Source organism: Leptinotarsa decemlineata, unplaced genomic scaffold (genome assembly GCF_025532065.1).
Source record: "Leptinotarsa decemlineata unplaced genomic scaffold, Ldec_3_MD MMD2_tig00001393_RagTag_RagTag, whole genome shotgun sequence".
In the NCBI taxonomy this organism is placed as follows: domain Eukaryota; kingdom Metazoa; phylum Arthropoda; class Insecta; order Coleoptera; family Chrysomelidae; genus Leptinotarsa; species Leptinotarsa decemlineata.
Genome location: NW_027412562.1, coordinates 1,309,854 through 1,332,288, shown reverse-complemented (window position 1 = coordinate 1,332,288; position 22,435 = coordinate 1,309,854). Strand labels below are relative to the sequence as shown.

At 36.5% G+C, this 22,435-nt stretch overlaps 2 protein-coding genes across 2 annotated transcripts in view; one reads left to right on the top strand and one right to left on the bottom strand.

Annotated features, from left to right (window-relative positions):
* Window positions 1-22,435, top strand: part of LOC141482555 (uncharacterized) — a 167,825-nt gene that overhangs the window by 82,860 nt on the left and 62,530 nt on the right. The gene's annotated exons all lie outside the window — the stretch shown is intronic.
* Window positions 13,060-17,440, bottom strand: LOC111511873 (dynein beta chain, ciliary-like). Its single transcript, XM_074176064.1, is given in 3 exon segments — window positions 13,060-13,910; window positions 13,913-17,296; window positions 17,299-17,440. Coding segments are annotated over 3 exon segments (4,362 nt in total). The 3' UTR covers window positions 13,060-13,074.

The window sequence follows — 22,435 nt, the reverse complement described above, 5'->3', positions numbered from 1 at the left end:
GAAATGATAATGAAATAAAATACAAGTAAAAATAGAACAATTGAATAAATAAATAAAAAAATAAAGAAATGAAAAAAGAAAATAAAAATAAAAAGTGGAGAGTTTCCAAGTCACGTTAGTTCACGACGTTTCGATTGTTAGTATCTACAATCGTCTTCGGGTGATGACTGGACTGATTCTTCCGAAAGATGACTACTTATTGGTGAGGCTGCTACGGATAGTGTTACCGGATCTGAAGCAGGTTCTGATGTTGTACTTGGAACCAATTCTTCTTATCCTCTTCGATAATCCTCTCATGTAGGGAAGTGCAAGCACTGGTTGTGGCGACTTCTCTTTCTTGCGAGGCTCCTGCTGTCTTTTAGCCAAACTCCAATTTCTTTTCTGAAAATGATGGACAGCATCACTATGTTGTTGCCATGATACCCTTTTCCTAGTGAGTCCCAATTTTCGGGGTTGTATAAACGTAAAATAACCAAAATCATATTTACGTCTCGGAAAGTACGTACAAAATATGATGATTTTAAGTATAGTGAAAGACGTCATACCAACATCATGAAAAATATGAACAGGTGAGGAAAAAAAGCATCCATATATATCACTGAACTAATGTCGTTGAACTCACAATACCACTCCCCACCTATATATTCACATTATACACTACCTTGCTACGAGTATGCGAAGGGTCGAAAAACAATATTTGAAAATCAAACTCCTTCTACTATTATGGAGCGAACGCTCAGTATAGTTTTATCAATTCCAAGGAGAATTATTGAATATGACAGATTACTAACTTTCCGGGGTGAAATTTTCAGTTTGCCCTTCATTACAATTCAGCAGATTGTGGAAGGTTATATATCCAAAAATACATTAAGAAATATTGAGTCCCTCACGAGAAATGTATCCCAGCAATTATCAAATTTCTCAAATATTCCACATCTTCCACTGAAGTAGTAAAAACTGATGACTTCAAGTGGCCCCATAGGAAAAAATCTGGGGGATTTAAGTCAGGTGATCAAGCAGGCCATACGTGAGGTCCGCCTCGACCAATCCAGCAGTCTCCCTATGTTACTGTTAAAAACTCTCTCTGGGCAATATGCTGATATGCACTGGTGCACCATCGTGCATAAACTTCATTGCATTCCTTGTAATCAAAGGTAAATTGAACCAATCTGCGCAAAAGCCATTGACAAAATGCATGAAAGAAAATCTGCAGGAAGAAGTGCCTGCACTCATTGTATGTGGTATGGGTACAACAAATAATCTCTAAGAATCTTGCAAACCGGGTCGTTACTTACATTTGGAGTATTTGCAATTTTTTTATTAGAGGTACCTGAAATGAAGGTACCTTCATTCACTGCAATGCTTCTGGAAGGTTTTTCTATCAGGCACATTACGATTAGGATATCGTTCACTGTACAACCACTCAGCTTTCAATGAATTGCCATCAGCAAGTCCATAAATGAAATGCATGTCAGCCATCTCTGACTTACTATAGCCATTCATGATAGAGGACTTTACTAACAAGAGTTTAAATATGGAAGACAGAAAATGCACGTCAAATATGCAAAATCAATCAGTACTGTTATCTTCAGATGTATGTAATCGGTCATATTACTGAAATGCAATATTACGTTTCTGACGTTTCCAATTCATCAGCTGATTGAAAGAATATTTATTTTCATCAGCTCAAAGATAGTGATTTGATGTGAGACATATTGATGAAGTTCAGTATTCAAGCAAACATTTCAATCGCAAAAAGAGTATATGACATCCAATAACATACATATTTGATTGAGTATTTGAATTTGAAGTTGCCTACCACTATACTTTGTCAAAGCTATTTTCAGATTCATTAGTCAGAGTCTGCAGGTTTCTATACTAGACGTTTCGTTCATAACTGCGATATACATTATCAGAAGCGATTACATCTCTTCACCGACAAATTGTCAGCAGTTGTATCAAACCAAAATTTGTCGAATTGTGTTAGTTTTGTGAAACCATTCACACCTATTGAAATGATGTACAATGAAAAAATACTGTCGACGGAACAAAAAAACTAATATTCTCCGAATCTGTCAACTGTTGCGCGAAACGACTTCTTTGTTTCCAGTTCCACATTTCACTAATACACATCTCCTCATTCTCTCTTTCCGAATCCAGACAACATAATGGACAACGGCTCTCTGCATGAATGTCCACTTCAGCAAATCTCTGTTCTTGTCAGGGAGGGCGGGATTATTTTGCACTGTCGGGAAAAGTCTCACCGAACACTTGAGGGATGCGCGATATAAGAAGATTGTGTTGAAGAATAATTGCTAATGGCTCAGTGGGAAAGAACGTTGGAGAATAAAAACCTGAAGCATTCGACTGATGGATCGGTGCGTATGTTGAACAAAAGTGTTGATGAGTTGGAACACAGAAATTATAAAAAATACTGATAGTTGTCGAAAAAGTTTGTTGAAAATAAGAATATTCCTAGGAGAAGTTGTTTTTTGGAAATACTTTTCTTGCTGTCTACTTCTCCATGTAGAGGGGGGAATTATTGAAGAAAACTGTTCCGATGTAGAGATTCCTTATAAACTAAATTTTGATAGTGTCAAAATGTCAAGGTGAGACAAAATTTACGTCAAAGGTATAGTTCAAATGAACGATATAGTGCAACCTACCTTTCAACAGTTCCCCTTTAATAATATAGCTAAGAGAGACTGAGGGACCCAGTTATTCCATTTTACTGTACATTCCTCCAGTCGCTAAGCATTTGAAGCTTTATAACTTCTGTTCAAATATCTGCGAGCGCTTTCAACAGCTGGTCGTGCTGTCATCCTCTAGACCTGGGGTCTCCAAACTACGGCCCGCGGGCTAAATCCGGCCCGCCAGTGTCATCAATCCGGCCCGCGACAGCCAATGATTTACTGTCATTAATCTGGCCTGCGACAGCCAATGATTTACTGTCATTAATCTGGCCCGCGACAGCCAATGATTACATAATTGTTGTTACTATTGCTGTTATAAGTTGAAGAAGAACACACAGAATGATAATCACTCGGTTTTATTTACTTGCAAGGTGAAAATTAACGACAGAAATTATGACAAAGAAAACTTAAGTATCTAAGTTTAAGCGTATTAATAACCAACAAATAATTGAAATGAATCACAGTAAAACAAAAACACTAATGAGATTAATGTAATTGTGATTTTCCACCGACAATACTTTGTAGTTGTGGATCAATTTTACTTGTACCAATTATCAAAAGATATTTGAGATGCTCATCGGTTAATTGAGATCTGTAAATATTCTTTGTGTACTTTATCTTGGAAAACGTTTTCTCACACAAGTAAGTAGTACCAAAAACAGAAAACAACTCACGAGCAAATTCATGCAAATTATCAAAGTGTTCCAGTGGAAGACTCTCATAAAATTCCAACAAAGATGAATTTTGATATTTGTTCTTGAGCATATCACTGCACCGTAAATCAATAATTTCCATTTGGACTTCCGAAGCCAGGGTTTCAATATCAGAGTCAAAAGGATTTTGAAAAAGCTTAATTTTATTCGTAATGACATCAAAATCTGAAAAACAAGTATCAGAATTTATCTTCAAAGCACTCAAAGTTTCGATTGCAAAATTGACGGGAAATTCAGTCTCTGTAGTGTGGCTGAATATTTCACATGTTTCAAAATGTGGGAAACACTGTTTACGTAATTGCGATTGAAATAGTATTATTTTCTGCCTGAAGGATTTGATATTGGTGTATAAATCAGGGAGAAGCTGATTTTCTCCTTGCAATCTCAAATCCAGTTCGTTCATATGATTTGTCAAATCGACGTAGAAGGCTAACTTCCACATCCATTCACTATTTTCTAAATCGGCAAAATGGCGCTGCTTCTCATTCAAGAAAATTTTTATCTCTACCCGAAGTTCAAAAAAGCGCTTAAGTACTTTTCCGCAACTGAGTCAGCGTACGGCAGTATGATATGGTAAATCATTTTCTCCAATCTGTTGAATGAACTCGCGGAATTGTCGGTGAATCAGCCCAGTGGATCTGATGAAGTTAACAAGTGAGGTGACTGGTTTTAGAACTTCAGGCATATCCAACCATTTTCCGCATAAGGACTGTTGATGAACGATACGATGTAAGACTAATGGTTTTGAACCACCATCAACTTTTACAGCCTTCGACGCAAGTGCAACCACTCCTTTATTTTTACCATACATATTTTTGCCTCCAAAGAATGCCCCCATAACCATTTTCATCTGAAGGACCTTTCATGTTCAGCATACTGTTTTGAGAAATTTTGGTCACATTGTCCCTCATAAATGCTATTACACTCCGGACACTTAAGCTTATTAATTCCATATTTCTCCATCTTGTCCACTTCATCTTTGACATCGGGGAGGAAAATAGATAACCCGGCCTAAATGCCACTTTCACAATTTTTTTCTGAAGAAAAACCACCAAAACATGTCACACTAACAACCTCTTGATCTATGAGTGTTTGATCTGGGTGTATATCAATCTGTATCTTCTAACTGACTTCTGGATTATGTCTGCTGAAACCACTATTTTTCAGATTGTTAGCAGACAAAGGTAACAAGAATGCTCTATAGGCTGCTAATTCATGACTGTCGACAGTCATAGTTATTTTCTAGTTACTTTTGAACTAACCCGAACTTCATTTTGAAAGCTCACTGGGGTATGTCAATTATTTAGACGTGGTCCCTCAGAAAGGCCTTCAAGATCACCAGTTATGACACCACTAGATGTTTTTCATGTTTTTCAAGGGGAATGTGACATATGAAGTATATGATACACAGCCGCAGCTGTCAATGAAATCATCCCAGAAACATAACAAAATCACTACAGGAAAATCTTGAAGGCATTCTGAAAGCGGTGCTTGTGCGAAAGTTGCGATTCACGTCAGATTTGGATTGCTGGAAATTAAAGTCATTTGGAAAAACAGAAAGTTCACAGGAAGTTTATTTCACAGGATCGCAGTACTCCAAATGAAAGAGTTTTTGAACAGTGAATCCAGGTGTACTGAGTTGAATCTTAAAACGATGATTAGCCACAGTCCAGAGGGGAATTTCTGATACGTACCACTCTTGGTGGAATCAAATGTTCCAAGTGCCTTGAACACGTCCCGTGAAAGTATCTATGAAAGAAAGATGAACCTCCAACCTCTCTTTGATGTTCCAGACTATTGAGGTTGCAAATAATGTTCGTGTCTTCAAAGAGGCGGATGGCTTTTTTTCTGGATGGAACCCAGTAATTTCAGGATATGCTCAGGGGTAGAGTTCCATACATGAGAACAATACTCCAAAGAAGATCTGATCTGAGCTTCATAAAGCATCAAAAGTTGCTGAAGAGTGTACAGTTTGCTGGTTCGGAACAGTGTTGCAAACTTTCGAGAAGCAGCCTTTGATATCTGTTCTGACATTATTATGTCCGGATTGGAGATATATACCTTTTTGGAGAAACATGATGCCTGGGTTTTCGTATAATTGAATTGAACTAAGTTACTTCCACCCAAATTCAGAATCGTCTCTAGATCCACGTCAAGATATGCAACCTCCTGCTGTCGTTCAAGATCAATTTTTTAGGATTAAATATATTTGTAAGAAGAGAGAAGTCACTATTTCTTGAATGTTCTTGATATATTTACTCTTCTTAAATCTGGGAAATAAATAGAATCAATAGATAATCTGCGCAAGTATAATAAAGGAAGTTATCAATGGGTAACTTGTCTTATATCTATGAATCTTGTATTCACAAAATTGTAATATTCGTTTATTTTGAGATATCGAGGAACTCATCAACTCGAGCGACTGTTGATGATTTTGGAAACAAAAAAAAAATACTGAACACGAGAATTTTTCAAAAAATCTGATTGCACACACAGAAAATTAGTTTTTCTATATTTTGGCCAAATTTTTTGAAAAACTTTTCTACACAGATGACTTTCATATATGGAAAAACTCAATATGTCCTTAAAATAACACTTTTTCTGATCACAAGTGAATCACCGAATTGGGAAAATGAATATTTAAATAACATTCACTGTTGATGATGTGAATTTTGATTTTCTCTTTCCATTTCATTAAATAATAATCATTTTTCTATTCCTCATAATTCTTTTTCAGCAGGACAATCCAATGCATATTGAACAAGAATGTAAATCCACTTATGCATTATACATAATCGTATTTATATTTTCCATGCGTTACTATCTTGTTTTTGCACTCAATCCTGTCTATTCGAATAAGATGAAAGTTGGGGTCGGGCTATGTTGGAATGAATATTTTAGTATTCTCAGAGACTCTCTACGATGAACAGTTCCACTTCTAAGATTATAATCGATTTCAAGCCTAGGACGTGAGGAAACAGGAGTTTTGGATTCGAAGTGACATCGAACATTGGAGAAGGATGAAAAACGTCATCCAGTGTTTCATTTGATGAAGAAAAGTGGTATTGAATAACCGTGTCGATAATAATATTCAGATTAATTTTACTAGTTGGGACTTCCACTCTAATATGATTTGAAGTCTATGGAAGAAGAAATTAATGAAAATGAATTATCAAGGAATAATATGAGCAAAATAAGAAATAAAACGTGAAATTAAAATACATTGAAATGAATGAAATTAATAATCAAGATGAAAGATGAAAAGTAACTTGGTTTGAAAATTTTTAATTTTCCTTCCGAAGTGATAACTTCTTATGACAGGATGAACCACTCCGTTACGTAACGCGTTATGGCGCCAGTCTGTCTGGCTTCTCTTTCCCACGCATACGTCAGCGGCAGGCAAGCTCCTCCTTTGTCGTCTCCTCAAAATTGCATGGCAATTTTTTCGAAAATTGTTATTCAATTCAATAACTGATAGTTTGTGTCAATATCGATGCAGGCCGCAGAGAATTTTTCAAAAAATGATCTATGTTTATACCACTCGGATTAAAAATTTTCTCAGATGAGTTGGCATTGAGACTGGTCTCAACTCTCTACACTGTAGGTTAATGGACTGACACCTATCAGAAAACAACTACTTCCCTGGCTAATACCACGAATGGCGTTGGATAATATCAGATAGGTGTCAGTGCAGTATTTTTCACTGAAGTTATTCCTGCATATGCTGCTGGAGATACAACTGCTGCAATAGATTTTCAATTATTGGAATACATTTGTAGCTGTTTGGCCTCACGTCAGTGCAAGGTATGTCTATCGTCAACATGAAGTCGATTATTTTCGATTATTGAAAATCTAATTCGTTCAGAGTATCATTCCTCGAACTAGGCTGAAGTGAACAACAAACAACAGATTTGTCATCGCCCCATTTGCCTGTGAACGAGGTAACCAACCGCATATCTATATTTGAACAATGCCAATCGAGCAACCAGCAGAAGACAAAACTACTCGTGCTACCAACTCGTGATTTGAGATAAAGTATTCTTGTTTTAAAAAGGCCACTTTAACTAGTTTGTTACTACGTAACAGGCCGAGTTTTCCAGATAAATTTTTCACATATGGGATTTTATATTTTGTGTTTGCCATGGTATTTCGTGAACATAATATATTTCTTCTTCTCAAGGAAATTCTCGATTAGTAGGAGATTTTTGTCATGGAATTCAGGATTGGAATTGGTAATTGCTCTCGATTCCAAGTTTCCCTTAATGTTAATATATGTTTCATAAAATTCATTGTTACAAAGTCCTGAAAAAAAAATTAATTGAATTTGGAATGTTCCTAACTGTCTCTGATACACTCCACTTGGATCCCCAGACACTTTTTGGTATATTGTCAATCAATTCGCTTCTATTCGATTCAATCTTTCCAAGACAAAACACAACACAAGCACTATAGGAAAATCCATAAGGCACTCTCAGAGAGGTGCCTGTGCGAAAGTAACGATTCACATTCGATTTAAAGCACTGGAAATCAAATTCATTTGAAAAAACGTTCTCAGGAAGTTTATTCCACCTAAATGCAGTTCTCAAAATGGAAGAGTTGTAAACATTGAAGTTCGAGGTGTACTAAGTTGAACTCGAAAACGATGAACAGCCACAATCGCGTATTTCTGATATGTACCGCTCTTGGAAGAGATGACAAATCTATAGAAGAGAGACAAATCTCCAACCTTCCTTCGATGTTCCAGGCTATTAAGGTTGCACGTGATGTTCGCATCTCCAATCAGGCGAATGGATCTTTTCTGGATAGAATCCAGCAACTTCAAAGTATGTTTGGGAGCAGAGCTCCATACATAAGAACGATACTCCAAAAAAGGTCTGATCTGAGCTTTAAAAAGCATCAAAAGTTGCTGAGGTGTGTACAGTTTTCTGGTTCGGAACAGTGTTCCAAACTTTTGAGAAGCATTCTCTGCAATTCAAGCAACATGTTTGTACCAAGACATATTGATGTCCAATTCAACCCCCAACAAACTTATCGAAGCAGAAAGCGGAATTGTCTGACCTGACACTATTATATTCGGTTCGGAGACATCTATCTTCTTGAAGGAAACCGATGCCTGGGTTTTTGTGACATTGAATTTAATCTGGTTGGTTCCACACCAATTTGAAATCATTTCTAGATCCTGATTAAGATATGCAACCTCCTGCTGCCAGAGAAGATGTGCATCCGTAGTCGATGTCCTGGAATCTAAATGGAATGACGAGATAAGTGTGCTGTCGTCAGCAAAGCAATATATTGGATTCTTGATTTTTTCCAATAAGTCGTTGATAGTGAGAATATTCGAGAGATATTTATCGACGGCCACTTGCATGAAACGTTATTTCAGGAACCTGAAGAGTCATACACAGAAATGATCAGAGAAGCCATAGCATCGAAGTTTGGCCAGTGAACCCTCATGCTACACAAGCTCAAAAGCATTAGAAATATCTAGCGCTACAGTTCTTGACTGTCCATATTTCTCGATGGCGTTATTCCGAATATTGATGACATACGATAGTAGGTCGCCTGTTGATCTTTGTTTTCGAAAGCCATATTGATGATCGCTCAAGATACTGAAGCCTTCCAAATATTTGAAGATATGGTGGTTTACGAATTTCTCCATGACTTTTCATATAACTGATAGCAAAGACGCTTTGTCTGGCCCTGATGCTGTTTCAGAATTCGCCTGACAAGACACTGTCGAAAAGTAATTTCCGGCATTGTGGATTCTAGTGAGGAGAAAGTGGGTGGTACCTTTCCCAGGAAATCGACTGTGGAGAGGGACACAAATTGTTCAGCTAGTAGATTTGCTTTTTCTATGGCTGTTGTTGCAATTGAACCGTCCGCTTGTGTTAGTGGTGGTGAAAACGTAGATTTCGTAAAGTTTTAATCAACAGCTTCAGCTACCGACCAGAATGATCTAGACCTGTTACAATTGGCAAGCAGTTCATTCCTAATCCTCTGATTGTGAAGTCTTGCTCTCATTTATTTTGCAGTTGTTGCGAGCAATAACAAACCTAGTTCGGTTTTCGGTACTGGGATTTTTGCGCCACTGCCGGTAGGCAAGATATCTAATAACTACTTGATGGTAACCATAGAATTACAACAACTAATTTGATCCTATTTAACGTCTTTCTTCAATAACTGAATTTTTTTAAATTGGTGTTGAATAAATTGCCCTAGAATGGATAGAATATTATCTGCACGCTCGTCGCCAGTACGACATTCTTCCAGGGATTATTGAAAGAACGGCAACTACTTATAATTCGGATCATCTTGACATCAGTGTAGGTGTTCCTCAAGGGTCAGTAATGGACCCAATAATGCTCATAATATGATATGTAGATGGCATAGTTAGAGCGAACCCATTTATATATTTCACACTGTATGCGGACTGTATACGTCCATACTTATTTCCGAAAAATCTAATTATTCTCTAGAAAAAAGATGCAATAAAGTTCTTTCCAATATCTATGACTGTTTCTGCATGAAGTGGTTGCATCTAGATGCAGAAAAAAGTCAGTGAATACATTTTCATGAAAGGTGAAAACCATGCCTACCATTCATGTAAATATTATCAATGAAGTTTTGGAAAATGTATCATGTGTAAAATTTTTGGGCCTATATATCGATGAGTGTCTTGAATGGAAGAGGCACTGTGGGTCAGTAATTTCGAATCTTGAACTTTGTCAGATATCTATTCAGAAACCTAAGATCAGTTCTGATGGAGAAAGAACTGATAATGTTATATTATACACATGTCGAATCCCGACTAGGGTACATAATATGTTTTTGGGGGTCATCCACTTGTTTCAATGAAGTGTTTATATCACAGAAAAAATTGATACGTTGTATAGCTGGTGTCTCTCGTACCACTTGTAAAATGTCTTCAAAACTTATCAAATCTCAACCTTGCCGTCTGTTCATATATTCAAAGTGTGTGTTTTTGTAATCAAAAGAAAAATCTGCGAAATAACCTACATGTGCCAATTTTGAAGAGTGATATTTTATATAGGTCAACCCTTGTCGACGTCGGTCGAAATAAAATCATGTGTAACATTGAAGTCATTCAAACAATGTCTTAGTAAAAACCTGTTGAAAGGTAGATTTTACTTCCTGGAATAGTTTTAGTTTCAGTTCTCAATTGATAATTAATTTTTTCTTCTTATTGACAAATTCTGTACATGTTTCTACATGTCACTAAGAAAATAAAGTATTATTATTATTATTATTGATGTGATCTCTCGATACTTAGTCATTTGATGATGCTAACTTGGCAAGCGAAACGCACATTGAGAGACAGTACTTTTGTTCTATATGAGAAAAATAATGAAAGGTCAATTTTCCACCTCTTCCCAAATTCATCTATGACTGTTTCAATTCAAAGTGCTAGTTGAGTGATGACTGATATATAAAAATCTCACATTACACAATACCATTATCATTCCACCGTTCTTATTTCCTTCCAAAGATACCAACTAAAACATTCTCTGCTGATTGTGTAACTTCTCTAATCTCCAGAGACCAGAGTTTCTCCGCCCCTGTACTCCCCCATCAAAACGTAAGAAAGTTTCTGAATTCCAGTATTTCAACATAAAGACGAAATCCTTTCAATTCGTCTTCAAGAAATACGTTCTATTGTTTATTCGAGGATAATTGGAAATCTTAACGTAGATAACTGAATAATCTCGACTTTATTTACTTAACGTAACAACGTCTTTAATTTTGTGTGCGTAAAGGTTAATGAATATGAGTTTCGAGAAATGAATTTGATTTTTTGCGAAGCAGCATTTCTGGGAGTGATTACTCTCCTGAACTGTCTGGCGCTGAAAAGAAAATACATTGAGGGAGTGGATTTGTAATTGGTTTCGGTTCGGTTGAATGTATTTTGTTTTCCGAGTTCAAAAAAAATTTATAAAAGAGTGATTCGAAGAGAAATAAATTATTATTCAAGAAATAATCTTCCTCAAATATCTCTTTCTGTACCCACAAAAATTTCAAGTAAGAAAAATGGATAAAAAGGTAGATAGATAGATAGATAGATAAATAGATCTGTTAAAAAAAATCTGTTTAAAATCTGCTTTTCCGTTAACCAGCTGTCGCACCCCTACGAACGACAACCCTCAGAAGTCAAAGCTTGGGAGAGCTAAGGACTAACGAAGTCTTACTTTTCAACGTGTGATTACCAACAGGATTCATAGATAGACAGATTCATTTGACAACTTAACAGTTGAATATTTGGTTTCAAGTCAGTTAAAATACAGAAAGAAGTCACAAGTTGGAAATATTAAAGTATAAATTACAAAACGGAATGAAAGATAATTTGGTCTGAAATTTTTAGAAAGTGTCAAAAAACAAGTATTATGTATTGTAACGAATTAAGGAATTAACTGTCTTAATCAAATTTATTTTCAACAATATTCCACTATCACAACTAATTTATATACAACACTTAGTAACTAACGCTTAATTAATCTTCACAATTAGATTCCTTTCCTTAAACGCACGATTCGCTTTCTAAGTACAGACTGCTCCCGGACGGAGAGCGACCTTTTTAAATCTTCAACGAACGCTCCAGATTTCTCTGCGGAATTCGGGACCCATCCACACCTTTCCCGCTGGTTCGCGATCAGACATGCGTTTGCTGACTGGGACATCGGTCAGGGCCGGCTTCAGATTCATTACATTATGAACATGAGCTTCACATATCTGATGAAATGAAATTGAAATCTAAATCGCTATACTTGAAGTATTTCAATAATCCTGAATAATATTAAAACAGTTATGCAGGAGAATGTTTTTGAAGGACCTTCTACAATCATCTTGATAGTGCTCAATTTAAGATGATTGTAGATATTGACATCCAATGTATTTTTAATAGACCTTGTAAGTTTTCATAGGGGCTGTATGAACAGATCTGCATTTCTTGTATCATGATGATGAATATTATGGTGCTGCGACTAAACTAATTTCTTTCTATAGATTTCAAGTAATTAACTGTATACAGTGTGACTCATTTATGATGGAAGCACCCTTATAAAATCTATATTTCTCAACCGATTTGAATGATTCTATTTCCATAAGGCAGACATTCAAAAAGTCTATTAGGACACCAAATTCCATGAATCATTCGTCATTTTTAGGGCCAACTATTTTTATTTTTCAAGGCCGAAATTTGACTACATCACTGGATTTGTGCCGTTTTCAAATGTACCATGTTGAAGTTACAGAGAAATGCTTCCAATAATGAAATAGTTATAAGTGAATGAAATTTGAAAAATATGTTGTTTAATCAACCCAACACTTCAATTTCAGAAGTTTCATTTAAGTTCTGTCTTCACCACTGGATTCAGAAGGTCTCGAGATATCACTGTTGGAAATTCCAACAAAATCTGTTCATCAATAAAAAATTATAAGTGAGAAAAATTTGAAAAATTTGTCGTTCGATAGAAGTTTGACTACACCACTGGATTCGGAATGATATTTAGCAAAAAAATATTTTATTAATAAACTTTATAACAAACAAAAATGACAATACTCTTTTCTATGAGTCATATAACTAACCATAAATTGAATTTGTAACAGTATAGCTACACCGGCAAGGACCCATTTTAGCGCTTTTTCCTTAGTTTTCAAATTGAATGTCCATACAAATGTAGGACCCTCATTCTTGTTTTATAAACCGGACAATCATACATATTTCTGAGATCTTGTTTATCCTGGGTAATAGCTTTGATGAAAATTACTGGTACAACAGGAAATAGTTCCTTCAGTTTTGAGTCAGCTAAGCTATTCAGTTGAACATCCCACCTTCCTCCTTCCATGAAAAGACCGTGTACATAGGCACCCTCTCGGGGTGCAGAAGTAAAATCATCCTTCTGCTTCTTCGTTACATCAGTCATTAGACACATTTTGTCCAAAGGCCATTCGTTCTTCCTAGCGGTTTGTTGCATAATTGCTGTCAAGAACGACTGTGGATTGAAAAATCCTTCTAGCCAAACTGTTGGAGTCATGGAAAAATCAGTTGTCCACCCTTCTAGTTCCTTAATCCGTAAAGTAAGGTCACCAACCCACTGACCCAGCGGTAGTAAACTAGGATAAGCTTTTGCCGCCCAAGAGTCTGCTACTTGATCCATGAAGATGGACTGCTCCAAACTCTCCATGTCGGATGTTATCGTTAATTCTCCTTTCATTCCTAAGTCTAATTCATGCAGGGATCTTCTCATTTCTGATGTTAGTATGTTCATCCACTCACATTCCTGGAAAGCAACTATGATGTAGGAAGTTCTATCTTCAACTTTGGCCATCATTTCTGCTACAGGAAACTTTTCTGGAAGTTTGTCCATTATTTCTTCCAAACCACTTCGAACCTTTTCTTCCCGTGACATTCCGCTACCAGCAGCAGAATCAGAATCTCTTGGTTGCATCTCAAATATAGTTCTAAACATGACTTCCGACGTATTGGCTTCTCGGCGTTGGGGTGCAACCCGTATAGATACGGACTCTCGGGCGGTAACCTCTCATCTATGTATCGATGGTATCCCTGGTAATCAGTATTCGGCGGGGCTTGGAATCCTTGGGCGTATTGCAAGTCTCCTTCAACGAGTTCCGGCTGCATATAACTCATCAAGTAGCTGCGGCACAATCTTCTGTCCCAGTCATCGGTAATGTGCCCTCCATACATGATTTCACCAAAGAGATATCTCAGATCTTCCCAAGGTACCTTCTGATTATTTTCCAAGTAGTTGTAGAGTACACTAACACTGATTGTTAAGTCTCCAACATTGAAAGGGTAGTTTCTGTTCCACCCCTGCGGTCCAAATTTTCTTCTTTCAGCTACAACTGCATGAAAATAGCACAAGGCAAAAAGGATAGCCTTGAACTCCGCTTCTTTGCCGCTCATCTCTAGTGTTTCTTGATTGAAATTATCCAGAGCTTTATGCAAGTTAGCAAACATGCCCGTAGGAGGTTCATTTGTGATTTTTATAGATGATTCCAAAATTCCCTGCGGTATCACACATTCTTGTGGATCTGCAGATGGTTCCGCGCTCAAATATAACCTGTAATTAGCATTGCCAGTATCAGCGCACTGTTCCATCTTCTTTTCTAAAGTTGCCAACCATTTTTGCACCAGATGGATATTCTGCAAGATCACCCACTGGCCTTCAGCGGCAGCTTGATCCATTGCATTTTCCGCTTCAATTTCTTGGCCCTGTCCAAGAGATATACTATGGAAATTACCTTTATCGAACATAAATCCCAATTTCCTTCCTAATTTCTCTACATCTTTCAGAGGATTCACTCCTGGAGATAATATGAAAAAAGTTGGTGTGGTAGAACTCGTCTCTTCATAGGATTTTTCGAATTCTACACTTCTTGCAGTTATGTATTTATTACCAAGCTTCTCGTCAATGAAACCGCTGACTGCATACGTCATTCTATCCGGCCGTAAACAACGCATGATACAAAGTCTTTGTAGAGTGGTTTTGTTTTTCCATTCTCCAGGAAACTTTTCTTTCTCTGGGCACTCACTGTCCACAAATTTTCTCCATCTCTTAGCAGACCCTTCCAAATCTTTGTCCAAGCTTTTGAATTCATCCATTTGTGACAAAGCTTTGATTCCACCCCAACATACGTTGTTCAAAAAATCAACTGGAGACGTTAAATTAGCAATAGAAGGAAATCTCAAGAGGAAATCCAGTTCCTCTGGGTTGATTTCATTCAGTTGGCCAAGAACTTGGAAAGTTATCTGGGCTGTAAATATCAATTTGTCTCTCTCGAACAAACCTCGGGAAGTGTACATAAAAACAGAAAAAGATATGCTATCCAATAAGTTCATCACTCGTTCTTTGAGTTTCTCTGCTGGCAATGCTTTAGATAAAGCATCTTTGAATACTACACTGAAAGCCTTCAGAGAGAATTGGTATATGGCATTTATTCTATTCAAATCATTCAGCATGAAATATAAAAGAGATGCTCTTGCGGCGCATGGACGGTATTGTTCTCTTGCCTCATCGATTTTCACCGAAGTAACCTTAGCTTCCTCTACTTTGACAGCTATTTCATTTGCAGTCTTCTTAGTTGTTTCCAAATTCAATACCAAATCAACATCTTTCAGTATGTTTCCTGTTGCTGACGATAATTTATATAGCAGGTTAGCCTCACATGTCTTGAGGGTGATTTTGAAATCGTTCTGTTGTTTCGTTAAAGAAGATTTCAGAGTTTCCAAATCAGGTCTTTCAGCTTTGACAACAGCTGCCAGAAGTTGTTCTTCCAAACCGTCACGAGTAACAGTGAAGTTTATCAAAGTAGTTTGTGCCTGTATCTCTGGTTTGTAGTGAGGATTCGCCAATTTCGTGTGAAGAATCAATCTGAATGCAGGATTATAATCAACATCTTTATCCCCTATTTTTATAGCTCTTCCCTTTTTTATGAGCACCCTTCCAAGTACTGGATCTAAAACTGCGTCCAAAACCTCACCAATATTTTCCAATAATACCACCAGCCCTTCTGAAATACACCTATCAATAGTATCCAGATAGGTTCGCTGCGTTAATCGTACAACGTTCAAGGAATCACCATAACGAGTTTTGATCCATTTGATTCCCTGAATTTGCGGATCAATCATTAGAGGCCATCGAGAAGAATTATTCAAAATGCAAGCATTTTCTGTAGACATGCGATCATTGGGCAGTACTTCATTATTCCATTCAGCAATCTTTGCATCATCAGTTAGTAAAGATAGGGGATCCAAGCTTTCCGTCATAGGAATGGGTACTGCTAATGTGGTGAGAAATGGTTTCCAATATTTATGCAACAAATCTATACGATACCTTCTCGTGAAGCACCCTACATAAGAAATAAATGCTGTCACCAACAATATATCACCAGGTAAAGTAACAATTGACGCTTTATATTCTTTCACTAACTCTCTCCATCTCACGTTTTCTGAAGCCAAACCGTTAACCAGTCGATTCGCTATATCTATTTTTTGAGCAGTTTCATCTGCCTGTGCTTGGCACCTCAGTTTTTCATTAATAACATCGTCATACTCGCTCTTCAGAATAGATAATTGCTTCTCCAGTGCTTTCAACTTCTCATTCAGCTCTGCAAGTCTACCGCGAGCTTCTGCCAAGTCTCTGTTAGCTGCTGCTAAGGCTTTTCTTTTGGGCTCTACTACAACAAAAACTTCGTTATATTTCAAAATATTTATCACCCAAGCGCATAGTCCAGCAGCTGCGAATGATTTGCTGATCACTTTTTCTGGAGTGAAATCTGGTAATTTTGTATATTCTTGAGTTGCTTTCACTACTTCAGGTAATATATTATCTTTGTCATAGTTGATAAGGTCATTGAGAAACTGATCAACCCTTGACATCATTTGTTTAGACTCCTTCCAACCCCTATCTTTAGGAATTTTTCCCTTTTTGGAAAACAGAACTAACACTGCAGCACAAACTGATACTACTGCATCTGGAGGTGTGGCGAAAGATTTCAACTCTGTTAAATTATTTTTGTTTAAAGTATTCAAGGCAGCCTGTGCTGCTATCAATGCAGGTTCTGCTTTCATTAAATCGTCCTGACAGACCTTTGCTTTCAAAGTTACATCTTCTTCAATAACTTTCACTTTCGCCTCCTCCTCGCTAGCTATTTCTTGTTCTTTGCCAACTTTCTCATTTTCTGCTGATAAAACTGCAATAAGTTCACTTGCAGCTTTATTTTTTTCTCCTAAGACTATCTCTAGTTCAGCTAAAACCTCCTTCAATCCATCGACGTCCTCAGAGGTAGATGCAAGCTTGGTTATTCCATTTGCAAGTCGTTCGATATTGTCCTTGATATGGGCAGTTTTTTCCCCAGAAACTTCGAATACAGGTCGATTTGTTCCAAAAAGGACTTGGGAGTCGTGTAGTTGTATCGTTTTTCATTCGTTAAGTGAACTTGTGACATTTCATTCACTAAAGTGTGAACATATGACATGAACAAAGATACCGATTGCATGAGTTCCTTCTGACGCCCAAAGGAACTTCCTCCAGCAGTCCTGGATGCACTTCTCTTAAAAATTTAACGTATGCCTTTCAATGGCTTTCTGATCGAGCAGCGATGAGATATTTTTTGTAACAGCACTTACATGAAGAAACCTTACTAACTATATATTTTTGTGGAGTATTATTATACAAACTATTATATTATAACTGAAGGATCGTTGATGTCCCGATGTCCCTAATTGATTTATCTACAATATTGTACAATTTTTTACCGAGATAATTAAAATTGTATCTAGTCAACTTATAGTTAAAGGATGCAACTTGTATGTTTGTATTAGACACAGCTCTAGTTGTAACACCATCGTAAGATAATGCATTAGATGGATTTCGAGTTTTGTGGGTAAATATCAATAAGTTTTTGAGGTACAGTTCTGTAAATGTTAGGACTCTGAATCCTTTGAAGAGAAGATCAGATGGATATCTTTTAGGTTCCTTAGGAACTACGAGGAACTTTACGTCAGTTCCTTTGATGATACCCTGTATATTCCTCTTTTTCTGAGACAGCAATTTGAACAGAGAGCTTGCGTGGTTATTATGTCACAATGGAGGACATTGGATCATATCCGTAAGATATCCATGACAGATATCTCACAGAGATTACAGTCTCGTAGATGTTCCTTTCCATTAAGCTGATCAGTTTCAAGGTATCATCTCTCATCAGTACAGGAAAATTCCGAGCCTGATAGCAATCAATGTCTCTGGAACTCTATACTGACTCCCACGCGGCTCAATTGCGTGTATATAACTTCCGTCCAAGAGGAAGATTTATTTATTATCCACACAAGCTATTAGAGCCTAATTACATGGATAAAAAAATTAAAGTTCATATAATCTTTGAAATACTTATGAATATATAAAAATAAAAATATAATAAAATATGTACCAGAATTGTAGAGGGAAATACTGCTAAAATAGGTGAACTCAACATATTTTCCAAGAATTTTTTGCTGAATGCTGATTGGAAAAGTGTCCAATCAAAATCTATTGATATATTCAAACTATTAACTAACTTCAGTGAGGATATTAGTGGTGCTTTCGTTGCGGTACTTACGGTTGGAATATTGAACATGAGCGAAAATCGGGTGTGACGGGGAGGTACGTGAAATGGTAACATACTGAGAATTTCTGAAAAATCAATGTTGTTATTCAAGAGTTTATGCATGAATATCATAGCTGATGATTGTCGTCGCTGTTCTAAAGTTAATATTTTAAATTCATGTCGTAGGTCCAAAGACCTTGTTGAGTTATAGTTTGGCCACCTGTGATATCGTTAAAAAAATAGATACCTCAAGAATTTGTTCTGGATTTTCTCTAGTTCTTTCATATAGGTTTGGTACTCCGCTAACCAAATAATAGAAGCAAACTCCAATTTCGGTCTTACGAAAAATAAAGTAATTTAATAATGTCTATATTAGAAAATAAAGAAGTTTGTCTGATTACAAAACCCAACATTCAACTACCAGATTTCATGATATCTCGTATATGATCATCAAATGAGAATTGTGTATTATACCTCAATCCAAGATCTTTAGTATCAGTTTTTCTTTCAAGAACCACAACATCAATCTCATAACTAAATATGATTGGCTCTTTTATGTGAGTTATTGAGATGACTGAACATTTATTAAGATTGAAGTATAATTTATTCTTCAAACTCCAATCTTAGATGTTATTTATATCCCTTTGCAGATATGTACAGTCTCGGACTGTTTGGACTGATTTATAGAGTTTCAAATCATCAGCAAAAAGAAGACGAATATTTCAGAGTTGATGGTAAACAACTAGCAGCTCCATCTCCTGAGCAGTGTCACAAAAGTGGAGAAGAAACATCCCTTGTTTACGGAGCTGTAACACATTTCAGATTGGTGTTTCATAGATGCAGTTGCAGTTAGATGCAGTCAGTAGAGATCGAGACACATTGATGTTCACTGTGTGGTCCACTCACTTGATTCCAGCGTGATCCTGCTTAGATGAACAAGAAACATCTGCAAGATTAACCTTTGTGAGGTATACTGCATGGTTATTTGTCGGATATGGTTCAACGTCCATCGTAATATTAGCTGGAACGTCCTGTTTTTACCATTAAAAATATACCATTTAAAAATATTCATTTATCTGTAAGGCTGTAAGGCTAAATGATTTGCTTGAATTTCATCGCGTGAAACGCGCGTCGGAAAGACTGTGTTTTTGAGGGATACCAAATGAGTGTTTTTTCCGATTTCTATCCACGTAATAATGAGCTGATGTATTCAATTCCGTTCCACTCCACATTATTCCACTTTGTCGACTCCACACCACACGAGCGAGACTACTTTAAACCGAAGAACTTTCACGGAAGAGAAACTGAAACAGAAGTGAAGACAATGAGATGCCGCCTGTGCGGGGGAAATGAGTTTCTCGAAACGAAGGCTGAGTGGCAAGAGTAAATTATGAAATCCCAAGGCCTACGTGATTATCAAGCAACAATGACAGACTTGAGGACTTTTGCGTTTTCAGATGTTTGCGGAAATGTGGAGTAGTTCTCAAGCCGTGTTCGTTTCAATTTATTTTATGAAATTAATTCCGTATATTATTGTAATGTTACGGGAGTTCGGGGCGGTGGATGTGCGTCGTATTTTGCGGAGACGGTGTAATTTTAATCACAATGGATTTGTCAAGTTTGTGTCGTGAATTGGGCGGAGGAATTTGATCAGGAAAGAGATAAGCGTATGAAATATTAATTTGAATTTGTCATCGTAATTCATTTTCTCATAATACAGAATATTCTGACGTGAAACATGTTGGGAGATGTCTTCCCTGCTGTGGATTTGCAGATTCGTTATTGGATTATTCTGACACCTCGAAATAAATCTTCAATCATTCCAGATATAATAATAATAATAATAATATGTCTTTATTCACACTTAATTATAATACGATACTACAATACTATATCCCATAATAGTGTGTAAGGGCGGAATTCAGTCGCCCCTATCCAAGGATACTGGTGACTGCTCTTCCATTCAACCCTTAAAACAAAACTGAAGAGAACGAGAAAAGAGAGAAAAAAAATAAGAGAAGAGAAAACAAATCTAAATCTAGAGGTTCACAGGCTTTACAAGTGTAACTTGAAGTCATGAAAAAATATATATTATTTACAAATCAAAAATAATAGTAATATAAATGTTTTTAACTGCGTGAATGAGAATCAGATTAATGCTAGGGTGCTAACAGTAATTAGATCATGAAGGTTCCAAAGGAAGTGATAAAAACAAAACAAGAAAACAAAGGGAGAGGCTTGAAGGCAGAAAGCACATCAATTATTATTGATCAGACTTTTAACTCTTGCTTTCGTGGCACAACACTTATATTTGAAGTCTATCCTCAAATAACATGTTTCTCAGTGAGTACTTGAAAACAGATTTATTCATGGTTTTTAACGAGTCAGGAATGGCATTATAGATCTTTGTTAAATTATAAAGAAACGATCTTTCGTATAGTGAAGTATGGTGTATTGGAGGGGTAAGGCGGTATCGATATCTGGTATGAAATGCGTGAACGTCGTGTCTGAATAAAAGTTTGTTGTATAAGTAAATAGGTACTTTCGTTTGAATTACATTATGTATAAAACAACTTGTCTGTAGTAACCATTTTTGTTTCATAGTTAACCAATTCGATTCTTTAATTTTATGAGAAATTGAATTACGTTTCCTTATTCCATAAATGAACCGGGCACATGCATTTTGAACAATCTGAATACGATTTTGATCGTGATTGGTTAAACTAGAGTAATACACCATATTTGCAAAGTTAAAGTGGCTCAACACTAAGGTTTCACACAATATCTTTTTTGTTTTAACATCTAAAATTTCTGAAAAATTTGATACCAGTTTGAGGTTACGATATGCATTTTTGATGCATTTCGTTACATGTGCACTGAACCTCAACTCTGTGTCCAGAACTACACCTAAGTTTCTTGTTGAGCTCACGGCTTCAATGTCTTCTGTACCAATTTTGATGTTAATTTGATCAAGTTTATTCTTGTTGTTCCTGTTACCAAAAATTAATAACTTGGACTTGACAGGATTGATTAGCAGACAGTGATCCTTTGATATGTTATTCAACCTATTAAGGTCTTCATTGAGAATAGAGCATGCCTCATTTACGTTTTCTGGATGAAATGTGTAAAAAATTTGCGTGTCATCTGCATAGTAATGAGATTGACAATGAGATAGACATGCTGACAGATTTGCAGTATACATCATGAATAATAAAGGTCCCAAAATGGAACCTTGAGGGACACGGTCGAGAGACTTAGAGGTATAGAACATTTATCCCCAGATTTAACTAGCTGAATACGATCTGTTAAGTAACTTCTGATCAACATTGTTGCACTATTGGTGAAGCCATTAAAGTGTAAGATTGCTAATAGTAGTTGATGGTTGATGCGATCAAACGCCTTCGAATAATCCAGTAAGACAAGAGTAGCCGAGTTGTTATTGTCAAGAGCAGTAAATAAGTCATCTGTAACTTTAAGAAGTGCTGAAGTACAACTGTGATTGGGTCGAAATCCGGATTGATTATCTGGTAGAAGATTATGGTATTCTAGATATTCTCTTATTTGTACGTTTAAACTTTTTTCCAATATTTTTGAAAGTGTAGGCAATATACTGATAGGTCTTAAGTCCTTCAAATGTTTTGGCTTATTTATTTTCGGAAGGGGAAGTACGTGTGCGATTTTCCAACAATCTGGAAATATAGAATTTTCTATACAGTAGTTCACAAGATGGGTGATGTATAAGATTAAGCGGGGACAACAAAGTAGAATCATTTTCAAATTTATATAATCTGCTCCTGTAGCATTAGATTTAATTTCGAAAAGATATTTTTTTACTGTATCAATATCAACTGTGCTGAAATAAAATGTATCGGAAGCTGCCTTGATATTATTGTTGTAAAATTTCAAAGC